At 40.6% G+C, this 14,094-nt stretch overlaps 1 protein-coding gene across 1 annotated transcript in view; it reads left to right on the forward strand.

The window, feature by feature from the left end:
* The window catches only part of thada (THADA armadillo repeat containing), a 110,074-nt gene that overhangs the window by 50,848 nt on the left and 45,132 nt on the right, over positions 1–14,094 (forward strand). The window contains exon 29 of the mRNA XM_061087843.1: positions 5,691–5,859. Coding sequence (XP_060943826.1) covers positions 5,691–5,859 — 169 coding nt within the window. The remainder of the gene's footprint in view (positions 1–5,690; positions 5,860–14,094) is intronic.

A 14,094-nucleotide genomic window follows, 5' to 3' on the forward strand; every position in this document is an offset into this window, starting at 1 on the left:
CACCACCTCTAGGGACGGGAATCGGCAGGGACCTCCCGATACGATACTATCACGATACTTAGGTGGCGATACGATATGTATTGCGATTCGATATTACGATTTCCTGGGATTTCTTTTGGTAATTTTTTTTTTTTAAATACTGGACCATGGAAAAATGTTGAATCATACCTTCAAATACAACACAGTCAAATTCACTTAGAGCTTTACAAGTTTTAGTTAAAATATTAACATTAACTTAATGACTGCCGGGCAACCAATAGAGAAAATAAATAAAAATGTGCCCTATTATTGTATAGCCCCTGTCAATTGCACACAAACTGACAGATTAAGAAATGTATGCCACTTAGGCTACTTTTAAACAATAAATAAAAGGTAAATTAAATAGAATGAATAAAAGTTTACTTAAAATATAAACTTTGAAATCAACAAAAAGTAGGCTATTGTTGTTTGCATGTAGGCGATGCAAAGCTAGTGCTTGGGTATGTTTAGATTCTTGTGCATAAACAAGAGCTGGTCAACATGCTCTGGGGTGATGTTGCTCCCCCAATATATCCCCCCCGGTATATACCAATAAATATGTTTAAAAAAATTTAAAATCGTCATTCACAAGAATCGCGATTTGTAACTGAATCGATTTTTCCCCCCCTCCCTAACCACCTCCAGGTATTTACTGCAGCTCAGCTCCTCTTGTGTAGACGGGACAGAACTTCATGTGTTATAATTTCTCCCCTCTATCCCTCCATCGCACTCCACAGGTGGTTTATCTATATTCCCTTCCTCCCCACTGCAATCATTTTCATTCCTTCACTTCCCGACCTCTGCATGCGTCATACCTGCTCAGTTAATAAGGAAGAGACCGATGATGATTATGATGACGCGGGGGCGGATGATGACAACCAGACACAGTTATCTAATAACTGATGGCAGCTTCATTCTAGTCTTTGACGTCTTTTTATCCGGTGGACATTTGGTCTCTTCTCTCTTTGTGTCTCCCTTTTTCCTCCCTTTCTCTTTCTCCTTCCCCTCTCCTTCTTTCTCTGCCTGAATGTTAAACCCTCAGAGTGCTGGTACAGTGATTTATGTCGCGTGATATCCAGTCCAAGCATCTTTCCGCACCCTCCCTGTCTACCTTACTCCTTTCCTTTCCCGTCCTCGATGCCTCGTATCTCATTTCTTTTGAAAGGGCACGGTATTGCCCATAAACTAAAGTGAGGCTTCAAAGGGGACCACTGTCATTTCCTTCCCAGAAGAGATGTTGTAGATTTCTCCTTCTCGCTGCTCATGTTCATTATCTTCATGTTGCTTCGCTGGGACTCGGGACAGTGGACAATGACAAATTCAAGTTGTTTACAGTCTGTCATCGTCCACATTGCTGAGAGTAACCTGAACTGGTCAACTGAGGCTGAACCCTGACACCCTGGAGAGACACAAAAAAAATAAATTGTTTTCCACAGTTGAGTTTCAAAACGTTAACTGATACTGTACCTTGTGTCTTGATCTGGACTCACAAGCATTTCATTTAATAAGAGGCCGTCAGTTTGGTGATAAAATATGGTAAAAGTGACATTGTAGCAGTAGATAATACACTGTTTTTAGGCAAAGTCATACATCAGGAATAGAGAGACTCAGCGTTTTTGCTTAGTGGAGAGCTCAAACTTTCATACATTTTCGAGATATAGTGTGAAATGATATATAAGCCGCAGTAAATTTTTAAGGCAAAATTTATCTCAACTGCAAGAGTTGTTTTGTATTAACTTCTTTTCACTTGCAATAATCGACGAATATGTGTTCAGGGGTTAATCAAACAACCTTATTGGGATTTTTACTCACAAATATTCTTTTTCATATTGTATTATTGCAAAATCTGCAAATGCAGAAAATCTCTCACTACTTTAGACTCAGTGGTGAGAATCAAATTGAGATTTTGACTCTTGCACCGTCTGATGACTTTTGCAGCTGCCTCTATAAAATGTGACATGTTTAAGTGTGGGATTGTTCATAGATACGTCTAGACACTTTTTGTACTGTACAATAAAATTATAATTTAAAAGTTGTGCACTACATGTATATAGTGTATAGGAATAACTGTGGACTGCTTTCGTCCACTGTATGACCTTTAGTTTGTAGAACAATGAGACAAAACGACTGATTGTTTTCAGACATCTCACCTGTATGAATAACTGAGGCAAAATAATTTTCATTGAGTAACGGAACCTTCTTCGTCGCTTGGGCTTGTTTAGTGAAAATGCTACAGTGTCGACGGAGGAAGCTATTCTCCCAGTTCTTCAAAATGAGTCCCAGATGAGTCTCGTCCATGCCAGTCAACAGTCTGCCTCCTGACCCCACAGGGGACGGCCCTGTTTCTAAAATTACACCCCTCCAAACTGTCATTTCCTTTTGCAAAAGAGTTTCAATGGGACAAATTAGCACAGATAGTTAACATATGGGCCTCAAATGGTGGCGGGCAGGGGTGGGAAGTGTGGAATGGACATGGATCTTGGTCATTAGACCTGTTTGTGTGTTAAATGCGCAAGTGTGAGTTTGCCAGTAAATTATTGTGCAAAGGCGTGTAGAGCTCAGGAATGCAAACTGTTGTCTGTGTTTGATACATGGTCTCGGTTGTGTGTGTGTGTGTGTGTGTGCGTGTGCGTGTGTGTGGCATGATCACAGCAGGTGGAAAAGCATTTGTTGACAGTTGACTTGTTGCTCCTAACAGCCCTCCCTTTGTTTCAGTCCATATAAATTTCAAGCCACTTGTCTTTTATTTTCCCGGCTCTTATTCTGACCAGCATTTCATTTTTGAGACACACAGAAAATTCAAAAAACATGCCGGTAATTATTTGCACTTTAGTTTTTCTTTTTATCTTCCCGCTCTGTTTTTTCCTCATCGTCGTAGGTTATACACAGCTGTAAGTTTGTGTCTTTAAACGCATCTCGCCCTCCAGCATACCAAAGCCCAAAAAGCGAGCTTCCTTTTCAACCCTGCATACCACTGTCGTGATTGATAGGTGTTTCACGTTTCTCTGGATCCTTCTGCTGAATGTTCCGCGGTGAAGCAGAGCCTCTTGTTTGGCCTCCACATAACCCTTTAATGCCTTTACAGGCCCTATAAACAGCCTGCACCCTACACACCTCCTGTCCTCCTTTGACTTTAGGTCTGCGGGCATGTATGCAAGTGTGTGCTCGTCTGTGCTCGGCTCTGGATTCAAGGAACTCTCTCTATAAATGTAAGACCCAGTCGTCTGTCTGAGACTCTAAGATGAGGATAATTCCATGGCTCTATGTTAATTTGTTTTGTACACAGTCTCAAGGTCAACCTACAGAAGCACTTTACTGAGGTCTCAACCAACTCCAACTGGAACAGACAGGCCTTTGTTGGGCGCTGACAATTGTCTCCCTCTGGTCTCTGGTCTGGTTTTAATTAACTGAATTAAATTAATAATTTAATAATTCTAGACATTGCTCTTGAAGACAACGTGGAAAGTGTTTATGTCCGTTAAACTAACCAATAGTTTGGTGTAAGGATGCACATAAACAGCTACACATAAAATGAAACCATAAAGTTAAACGGTAACAATATATTTTACTCTCAGACTAGGCATCAGACTAACCCCACAGCATGTAGACATGTGGCTATTTAAAAAGCAAGCAGATGGCTGATGAGTGTGAGAGAGGAGGAGAGCGGGCCACAGAGCACTGCACACAGCTCTCCAATGAAGCAATGATGAAAACACTCAGGAAAAGACTCTGTCGGCCTATTTATCTGCGAAGTGTAAGTGTGTTATAACATGTGAATCTTCCTGTTCCATTTTCTATTGTACTGTTTGCATTTACCTCTAGAATGGCACTCAGAAAAGCATGTGTACATCCACCAAGGCCCAACAGGCTCCCTGAATTATATCAAGCTGCACAAAAGTTCACACACTTCTCAATTTATTTTCTCTAACTGTGTCTAATTTGTCATCAAGATCCATTCATTATTATTATTATTCACAGATCTGTGACACTGTCTGAAAAAACCTCACAATATTGTGAGAAAGCCATAATGAATAGTTCCTAAATCCAACCCTTTTTATGGATCCACACCGAAGTTTAAAGGTCTGTTTCTTGGTCCTTGTCTGTTTATTTGTATTTAGTTTCGTGGACATCCTTATAGTAGTTTTTGCGTAATCCAACCAAATGAATGGACATCAGCGAAAGCATGACCTCCTTGACAGAGGTAAATACAATTCCTGTTATAATGTATTGATATTTTTAATATTTCACCAACTTTCGCACTGCAAAGTGAATGGATCTTTCTTCTGACAAATCAATCATATCTGTAATACACTGCAACAGACATCATGCACAGTAATTTACCTTTTATTCATAGTTGGATCGTAGATTGTAGAAAATGTCATTCCTTGGGCGGCAGGCTGCAGCCTAAAATTTAACAGAGGCATGACTATAATTCGATCTTTCTCTATTTCTGGATCAAAGAAATGCATTTCCTGAAATGCCTGCCCGTTCATTTAAAACGGATGTGTTGTGTCTGTGTTTTTTGAAGTCTCTGAGCTACACTAAAATTTTTTTTAACAATTTAAAATGAGTGTCGCCTACTTCCTTCAGCCACTCTTACTCTGTCCCTCCTGGTGTCTCTTACTCCTCCTCTCATCTCAGTCGGGTCTTGGTCATGTCCTTCCCTCTTATCAGGGATGGCAGTGTTATGACACAGGAGATGGAAAGACTATCAGCTTGTAAACAAGGTTAATTTTAGCCTGTACTCAGGGTGACTGGCCACATTCTCAATCACTAGTGAACACTGTAAATGACCATATGTTGGTGTGTGTAATACAGACATCTGTGTGTGGGCAAAAACAAAATGAAAGAGCATATGTCCTGGCTGGTTAGGTCGGGATTTCAAAGTATTTAATTTTGGCATAATTGGTCATTTGCTGGTCGGGGAGCTGTTTAGATTTAGATTTTTTTTTTTTTTTTGCCTTTGTAATAATGAAACACAAACAGAGAATGGATGTTTGGCAATGTTTAAAGGGCCCATATTGTGTAAAATACATTTTCTGGGTTTGAAGAGGGTCAGTAGGGACCCTCAAAGTTGGAAAACAGTCACTCCCCAAGGTTTTCACTCAGTCCATTCTAAGAAATATGTTATTGAAAACGTCGCGTTTCGTACTTCCTGTCCGTATGATATCATCTTGAAATTGCACTCTTCTCTCAGCCGCACTGTGCCGGTACCAGTCCAGCTTGCGAACCCACCACCCCCGCTCCACACCCCACCACCACTCTCAACACGACACCACACAGACGTATACGTTACTGTACTGAAACTCTGGACTGAAACTCGGGACTGAGACCTTGTAGTGAAACTCTGGATTCCCACATAGGACGACTGTCCTGCTTAAACCTGAACAAACATGAGGCGGTGAAACTTACCATTCATCGACATGACAGAGTGTGAACATAATAATAAAGAAACTTAATAATAATACACACAATTATTAGTGCAGTTTAAAATAATTTGAACTCAACAGTTACAAAAACAATCCTTGACTTGAGTTAACTCAAACATAAACACAAATCTGACATAAAGCGAGAATAAAAGACAACGGAGCAGGTTTCCATGACTGTATTATTGGTATGACTTCATACGACAGTAATGTTAATGCTGCTCTGTGTGTGTGTGCTATCTGCAGATGCGGTCACTCCCCAGTGTATCGGACCAGAGAAATGTCAGCTCGGGCCCTCGTCCCCTTCGTGCTGGTCACCCAGGTCCCGTCTACAGTTCACGCTTTACTGCAGAAGCTTCCTGCAGAGCCGGGACCCAGAATCCAACACAACCACATCCACGGGACTCTGCTGCAGGTCTGAACCCACACACACAACAACATGCATCAAATACACATGTATATGTGTATGTACATAAAACATGCTGACATTTTCTGTCAGATGTTGCTTAAATGACCAGTGTTTATTTAGTGATGTAGCTTCAGTTGAATCAAACCTTGAACCACATGATTACTGTGGTGCAGAGGACTACAATAGGTTGCTCAATGCTGTACTTTAATCTGACCCCCCACTCATACAACTGAGCTGCATATACCCATCCCAACTGCTGTCACACACATTTATATACAAACAAAGGGTACAGGCTCTGTTTATTATTGTGGAGCTTTCATCAGCATCTCACAGTCTCTCTGCAAATGTTTGCTCATGTGTCTTGTAGTTGGCATCACCATTGATCTGCCTGTGTCATTGAGAGGTTGCTGTGATCGCGGTGCTTTAAATTCCTGTCGTACGCTGTTTGCCTCATGTATCTTGAGATCGTTTGTTTCCTGAGCAGAACTTTTGTTGTCTTCTACTGGAAAGTTTTAGGGTAAAACAACAGTTTTGTTGTAAAGTCGGTTTATCATTATCAGACTTTTATTGCAAAGTCCAGAGGCTTTTGTACAATGGTGTGACAGACTTGGAGATATGTTTTTTCTCGTTTGCCGGATGTGTCAGAGGTGTTGCCCAATCAGCGGCGACATGTATATAACGTCGCTTGTTTGTCTGAACTGGACAAGGCTCATCCTACCTGCAACTGCAGTGGACAGTTTAAGAGCTCCAGCGATTTATTCAATCAACCTTCTCCAACACTGCTGCCCTGAATGAAATCCTACCTGTAAGTAAAAAGGCACTGAGTAGACTGCATAGTTTTGCTAAAGGCCGGCGCATGCTTCTGCAACGGCGACTGAGGCTTTTCACGCAGTTTTGACGCAGGACTCGTTGTCATTCATGGTTTTACAAGCGTTGCTCGTGTTGCCAAGCAATTCCCCACCAGACCAATAGGGGGAGTAATGTTTTTTGTCGAAGTCGGCTCTTCTTCGTGTGTCGCACGAAGAAGAGCCATTTCTCCTTTTTCCTCAGAGCCTTTTTCTGGCGGACAAATCCACCAGTCAGTAACGGGTTATACTAGTGGTCATAGTTTCGGATCTCTTCTGCCAAGTGCTCTTCTATTTGGTCCATATTCATTCTTCTAAATCTTCCGTGGTTTCCGCCGGTATTATCGGGCATGAAACCGGAAATGCGACTCCGGAAATGATGTAGTTAGCAGACCAATCACAGCCTTGCCGGCTACGTGACGCTTGCGGAGCTTTGCCGTCTAGTTAGAAAAATTGGGCGACGCACATAAGCACGTAAGAAGGGTTACGCAAGCACGTAAGGGGCCCGGAAAGGCTCTTACGCTTCCGGGCCCATGAAAACGCAGAAGCATGCGCCTTAAGGCCCAACAGTCACCTTGAATTTATCAAATTGCACAAACTCATAGATAGAAGTTCCCTAAATCGTCCAAGATCTATGAACCGTTCCTTGGGAAAATGTTGAAATATCTTGCCATGTTAAAGAAATTGATAAAAAAATTCCTGGATCCACCTCCTCATCCATATTCGCACCAAAATGCAATGGGTTCTTCCCTGATACATATTGCATCTTTCTACCAAGTTTCTACCATGGAAATCCATTGTGTTATTTTTGCTCACAAACAAACAAATCACCAAACAAATGGATGGGGCTGAAAACATAACCTCCATCAGAGAGGTGATGAGGTTTACTTAAATTATTGCTAAAAAATAATTAGTCTTTTAGAAGCATTAATTATCAACTATTTGATGATGGATTAACTGTTTAAGAAAAAGAGTGAAAAAATTCAAAAATGTTTTTAAATTGCTTAAAAAAATGGTTTTCTTGCTTCTGTTTGAACTCATTGTAGATTTTACATTTTAAAGGTATTGGTCAAAACTATAAAGAAATATTGATCTATTTCCACTTCACTTCTCTTGTGGGGGGAGGGCGAGAGTTCTGCTGCACACAAATCTGCAAAAAACTAACACTGCAAAAAACATTTCTAGGAATGTACAAGTAATTAATGGGTATTACTGTTGTTTACATATTTAGGACTTTGTTTTACCAAAGCAGTATGTGATTGCTTGAATCTATAGAGTGGAGGTATTTGTTGTAGGTTGTTGTCAATGTTGCTTTAGGGAACACAGTTTGCATTCAATGTTGAAATGGTACAAAAAAAAGGGAATACAAAAATGTTGTGTTAGCTTTACAAGTTAATGAATGCAGTCTTATATTTGTATTAACAACCTTTCATGGGATTGAATGACCTCAGTTCATAGATGAGTTTCTGAGCCTGTAATCCTCTCAGGTTAGAACTTAAAAATCTTCACAACTGGAATCAATCAACAAGGAGGAAAATATCAAATCCAACCATCAAAGCAGTTTTCATAACATGTGTTTGCACACCAACCCACAGATTATAATATGGGCATCAAGCCTTAGCATGTACACACACATACACACACACACACACACAAACTACCACTCACACACATGCTCTCACACACTAATTCTAACCTGAATCTTAAAACCCAGGCTTAACCATCAAACAGCCCTTTAAAGTTGTGACGAATGTCCTCACAACGAGGGTTTCAAACCAAAATTTCTCCACATAACCATAGAAATCACACACACACACACACGATCTCTGTCGGTCCCACACACCCAGTTTCCACACAGAGCCTGTCCAGACAAGGCGGTTATCGCAGTGTAAATACCAGTGTTTAGTTCTGTCATCACACTCTGACAAACACAACCAAACAGTCTGCTGGTAATATCAACACACCGAGGGAAAGGGGGGGGGGGGGGATCGGGGGGGTTTCCCTGGCCTTTTATTGAACGACACTGATGGGGTCGATGAGGGAGCTGGAGGCGTGGAGTGGTCAGACCTGGAGCTGAGGGGGTCAACACAGAGAATGAAAAACCACATCATTTTCTTCGGGGATTTGATTGAGCACTTGGTGGTTTGATAATGGTCTGGACTCCAGGGAGGTCTGCCATGGAACCAGGGCGGGGGGGGGGAAGGAGGGGGAGCAGCCGGGATGCTCGGTCTCTTAAAGGCTTAGGGGAGATTTCGGGAGGAGAGTGGATTTTAGTTTTCTTTCCTGTCATGGCCGCCCTGTGTGGAGCTTCCCCAGATGTCTCCCGATCCGTTTCTCTGAGTTTGTCTCTTCTTGTCCATCTCCCTCTCCGTTTCCCAGCTGCTGTTCTTCTTGCTCGCTTCTGTCTCTGTCTTTCTACTTTTGGTCCTTTTCCATCATTAGGATTAGATCACACGTTCTCCTGCCTTGTGTAACAGAGAGTATTATGTCATAAATGTTGTAACAGTATTGTACGGCACGACACAAAGCCTCAACATGGAGCACGTGCATTTTTCATCTTTTACAACAAGAGAGGAAAGAACATTTAATAACAGTGGAGTCGTGTTAATTACACAGAAGTATTTACAATAGAAATTCAAAGACACGACAAGACTCACAAGCTGCTTATTAAATGGAGATGATTGATCACTGTCATTTTTTGTTCCATTGTACCTGACACACCTACACGCTGAACTTTACATCAGCATGTGCTTCAGCTATTAGTTTTCTTCATTGTAATTTAATGTGCTTTTGATTAGTAATTTTGCTATATAACGTCGCTTCTTTGTCCGAACTGAACAAGGCTCGTCCCATCAGCAATTTATTCATTCAACTCTCTCCAACAATGCTGCCCTGAATGAAATCCTACATGTAAGTAAAATGGAGCTGAGTAGACTCCGGACTTTTGCTAAGTCCAAACAATCCCCTTGAATTTAATCAAATCGCACCAAATTACCCAAACTCATAGATATAAGATCCCTAAATCGTCCAAGATCCATGAACCGTTCCTTGGGAAAATGTTGAAATATCCTTCCATGTTAAAGAAATTGATGACAAATTCCTGGATCCACCTCCTAGTAAGATGTCAGAAGGTAACTGATTTATTTCATTATCATGGAAATGATCAAATTGTATCTTTGGCTGCTAGGGATCTCTCAATCAAAATAAAAGACTTGGTTTGATTACAACGTGAAGTAGTGTGGGATCATGAGTTGTCATCATTGGCAAGGAAAATCTACCTGATGTTACTCAGGTGCAAATCATGTTCACGGATGAGTGGATGTATTAAAGTTTTATTCACCTTATGCAGCAAACAGAGATGAATAATCCAACAGTTGAAGGATAAAAACGGCCGACTGGCTAACTGGCTAGCTGTTGGTCTTTCCTTAGTCATAAGTTGTTGGCCCTTGAGGTTATAGCAAAGATGGGAAAGGTCAAGGGTTAAGGAGAAATGACACAATTAAAAGGTGATCAATATCAAAGGTCCTGGTACCTTTAGGTGCACAAGTCAACAAAATACATAAAATAGGTCTAGTCAGCTTAGACATTTTAATGAAGAATCTTGACTTATTAGAATCTTTAAGACAGAGAAAAACAACAGAAACCAGCAAATGTGTTTTTTTAAATTTTTGCTTGAAGAACTAATTGATTAATTAATCAGCATGAGCATGAAGTACAGTACATCTTAAAATCGCTGTCATTTTTTGGAGCGTGGGACATTTTGCTGCCCTGCACTTCTCACCACAAATATACACCAGTAAATCATGGGCCCATGAATTGTATTCAGCAACCTGACAATCGTATCCTCCCACTTTAGCCGCAGGTCCCTTGGTTACTGTTGCCATGTTGTTTGGCCAACAGCATTGCGATGACTGCACCTTTTGGCAACCTACCAATAGTTTGTTATAGTGTTTTGAAATGCAGAAAAAACCAAGCACGTCTCTGAGCCATCTTCAGTCGTGCGTGTTCAAAGCGAACGTGTAATTGAAGACACTCAATGGCTGGGGCATTAGAGCAGAAAAATGACAGAGAAAGATTGGGATTGGTACATTTCAGGAAAAGGGACAGAGCTTAGGGATGGTCCTTTTATTTTGTACCCACATTTAGCAGTTCTGTTTCTTTTTTTTAAAGATTTTATTTTTTCATAACATATATACATGTATTATACTGTACAATAAGAACTTTAATTCCAGATCCTCATCAAAAACAAATGACAAACCATTATTTGAAATTCAATTCTCTGAAAATGCTCTGATACAATAATCTGTAAGTAACCTACCTCTATAACACTAATGGGGTCCAGTGCATTCAATGACCTTTTACAACATTGACTTTTTCCCACTTCAGGTATACGATGCTTCGTTTTACAGACATAAACTCTTTTGCAAAACATCGATTGAAAGTAATAATAACATTTTTAAAGAAAAAACAAAAACATAAAAGAAAGATTTGTGGTTTCAAAACAATTATACCAGCAGCATTCTTTGGAGCTGTACTAAAGCTGGCTAACATCAGTGTTGGACAAACATCATCTGCTCCATTAAATAAAGTCCTCAGTACATTAGTTTCAGCTTTTTTTTTTTTTTTCCCCCCGTCCCTTGTGCCCTCCCCAAACCTCCCAATCCCACCCCAGCATTCCCTTGACAACAACAATAAATAATAAATAAACGAATGTAATGTACACTCTGCACTGTGCTATACTTAAAATATTATAAATCAATCCAGTCTGTTATTTGGGTTAAATTGTTATAATATGTAAGAAAAGGAACAGCAGTTCTGTTTCTGTTTTGTTCCGTTTCTCTGTCCAGCTTTTTGACCGTCCAATAGAGAAGGTAGAGATGTGCAGTGCGTCACAGTCGAACAGCCACAGAAATGTCTGAATGGGATGAAACACAGCTGATGCCTGCAGGCCTTCCTTTGACGTTCAATTTCCTTTTTCCTTCCACCAAAAACACATCAGACTGTTGAACCTCACACACTGTTCATCACTGCATCTACAAACACAATCTCTGTTGTTTGCTCAGAAGAGAGAGTAACACTTTTACACATGTACTCTTCCCATAGGTTTTTCTATGACACCTGTCAGTAGGAGAAAATGTTCCAACTTTATTTCAATGCGTAATAAACAATTTAAACTGATCTTGCCCAATTCTTTATTGATAAAATGATGTCTCAAATAGTATTATATTAGTGATGTTAGTATTTGTTGCAGATTTCACAGATTCACCATCACCTATTCATTTTCATCACAGCTATAGTTTGACAGTTTGCAGAGTTAGATGTGAGGATGGATGCCACCCTCATCTCTGTGAGCTACATGTGAAGCTAGTTATTATCCAGTTAGCTTAGCATAAAGACTGGAAACAAGGAGAAACAGCTAGCCTGCTTTTGTCCAGAGACCACAAATTGTGCCTACTAGCAATGAAGGGCATTAATTAACACATCATACCCCATTATTTTAGTATTGAAGTATTAAATCCAAAGTGTGAAAAGTACAAAGTTTGGTGTAAGAGGTAGGCAAGCGATGAAGGGAATTTCAAAACAAGTCAAACTATTCCTTTAATTCTTCTGAGTTTGGAAACCGGAATTTGTAGAAGTTTCCCCAACATGTAAGCTGCTTTCAGACAAGCACTGAACTCTGGATTACCTCCTGATATCCCCCCGAGGAGCTGTATTTGACAACAACAATGTCTGGGTGAGTTTTTCTTGTCTGTCCCCTTGTAAAAACACGAGTTAGACATGTGAGAATACATAACGATTATGTGCAGAAAATTCAGATCAAGTGAGGCACAAGAATTACAGAATTTCCCTAAAAAATAGATGAGGAATAAGTAGGCAGCTTCAAACAAACAACTAAATAACATTCAAAAGAAAAATAAGAAGGAATTTTCTGCAAAAACATGACATTTTTTTTTATATCTCCATTATTTCTTGAGAAATTCTAAAACCTTTCTGGATCCCACCCCCTGAGTCAAATCCGTTCCAAAAGTCAATGGGTTCTTGGGTTTGCTCATACCCCCCCCCCCCCCCAACACACACACACACACACACACACCCTCCCACCAAGTTTCAATAAAATCGGTTCAGCAGTTTTTGAGTACTCCAAACAAACAAAAAACAAACAAAAAACAAACAAACAGTTGTAAGAGTTTTAGGGACTTTTTGATCTGACTGAGTAAGTTGAATATGTCTCTTCTTTTCCCTGTGGTGCTGTTTATTTATGTAATATGTAAAACCTCTTGTGGGGCACAAACACATTCTTACTTGATTACCCTCGAACCCTCGTTCACACACGTGCTCTGTGTTGACCTAAATTTAGTAGCCATCTTAAGTACAGTGCATATGAAAGGTCTCTTAACCCTTTCAGTCTTTTACTACTGAGTTCAAATTAAGAAACTGGTTACAAATGCGAATTGTAAAAGTATTTTCTCACACTGTTCTACAATTCTGCCATTTCCGAGTGTGTGTGTGTGTGTGTTACAGTGCAAATTACATGGGGACCTCTGTGAGACAGCAGTTTCCTGTTTCTTCTTTTTCTTCCCCTTGAGAGTGTAAAACAAGGACCAGACCCTTTGGATTGTTTTTTGAGTTACTCAGAGCAGTGCTGATAAGTTTGTGTATATCTGCAGGGACCATCTGCAAGCAGGCTATAGATAGCAGGTGTGTTGGTAGCACGAAGATGGAGGCAGATATTTAAGGAGCGTGTAGCTGTGGGAAGAGGGTACGACTGTGATAGAGCTGCATGCAGGTGAAGTGGTCTAAAAATAGTCAAACACAGATAAAGGTCTGCAGCGTACGTGTGGAGAGGAGCATCTCACACACACACACACACACACACACACACACACACACACACACACACACACACACAGATATAGGAGATAGTGGCCGTGTGTGTAAATATTCTGAGCACATGTGTATGATGTTTAGACTTGAGTAGAATGGACAGAGAGAGAAAGGCAGCGTGTGTGTGTGTGTGTGTGTGTCTGCACATGCACACCACATACTGGTTGTGTTTATGCTGAGCTGATGAGGACATTGTGTTTAGCTTTGGGAGATACCTAATGTATGTAATCTGGTGTGTGCGTGTAGTGTGTGTAACAGGTAGCAGATGTTTGTGCTGGAAGGAGGAATGACTTCCTCTGTTATTGTCAAAGAACAAATGTTAGTGGGCCAAGTGCAGAGCTGGGAACTATCACAGCTTCTGAGGCCGGCTGTTACCACCCTGCTGACTTTCTCACACACACACACTGAAGAGGTTTGATAACCCACACAGGAAGGTTCCCATCCGACTCCGCCTCCAGCCCCAATTCATTCTTCCTTATGTTGCAGATTCTTCTTTGTCATCGTGAATACA

This window comes from Limanda limanda, chromosome 15 (genome assembly GCF_963576545.1).
Source record: "Limanda limanda chromosome 15, fLimLim1.1, whole genome shotgun sequence".
Lineage (NCBI taxonomy): Eukaryota > Metazoa > Chordata > Actinopteri > Pleuronectiformes > Pleuronectidae > Limanda > Limanda limanda.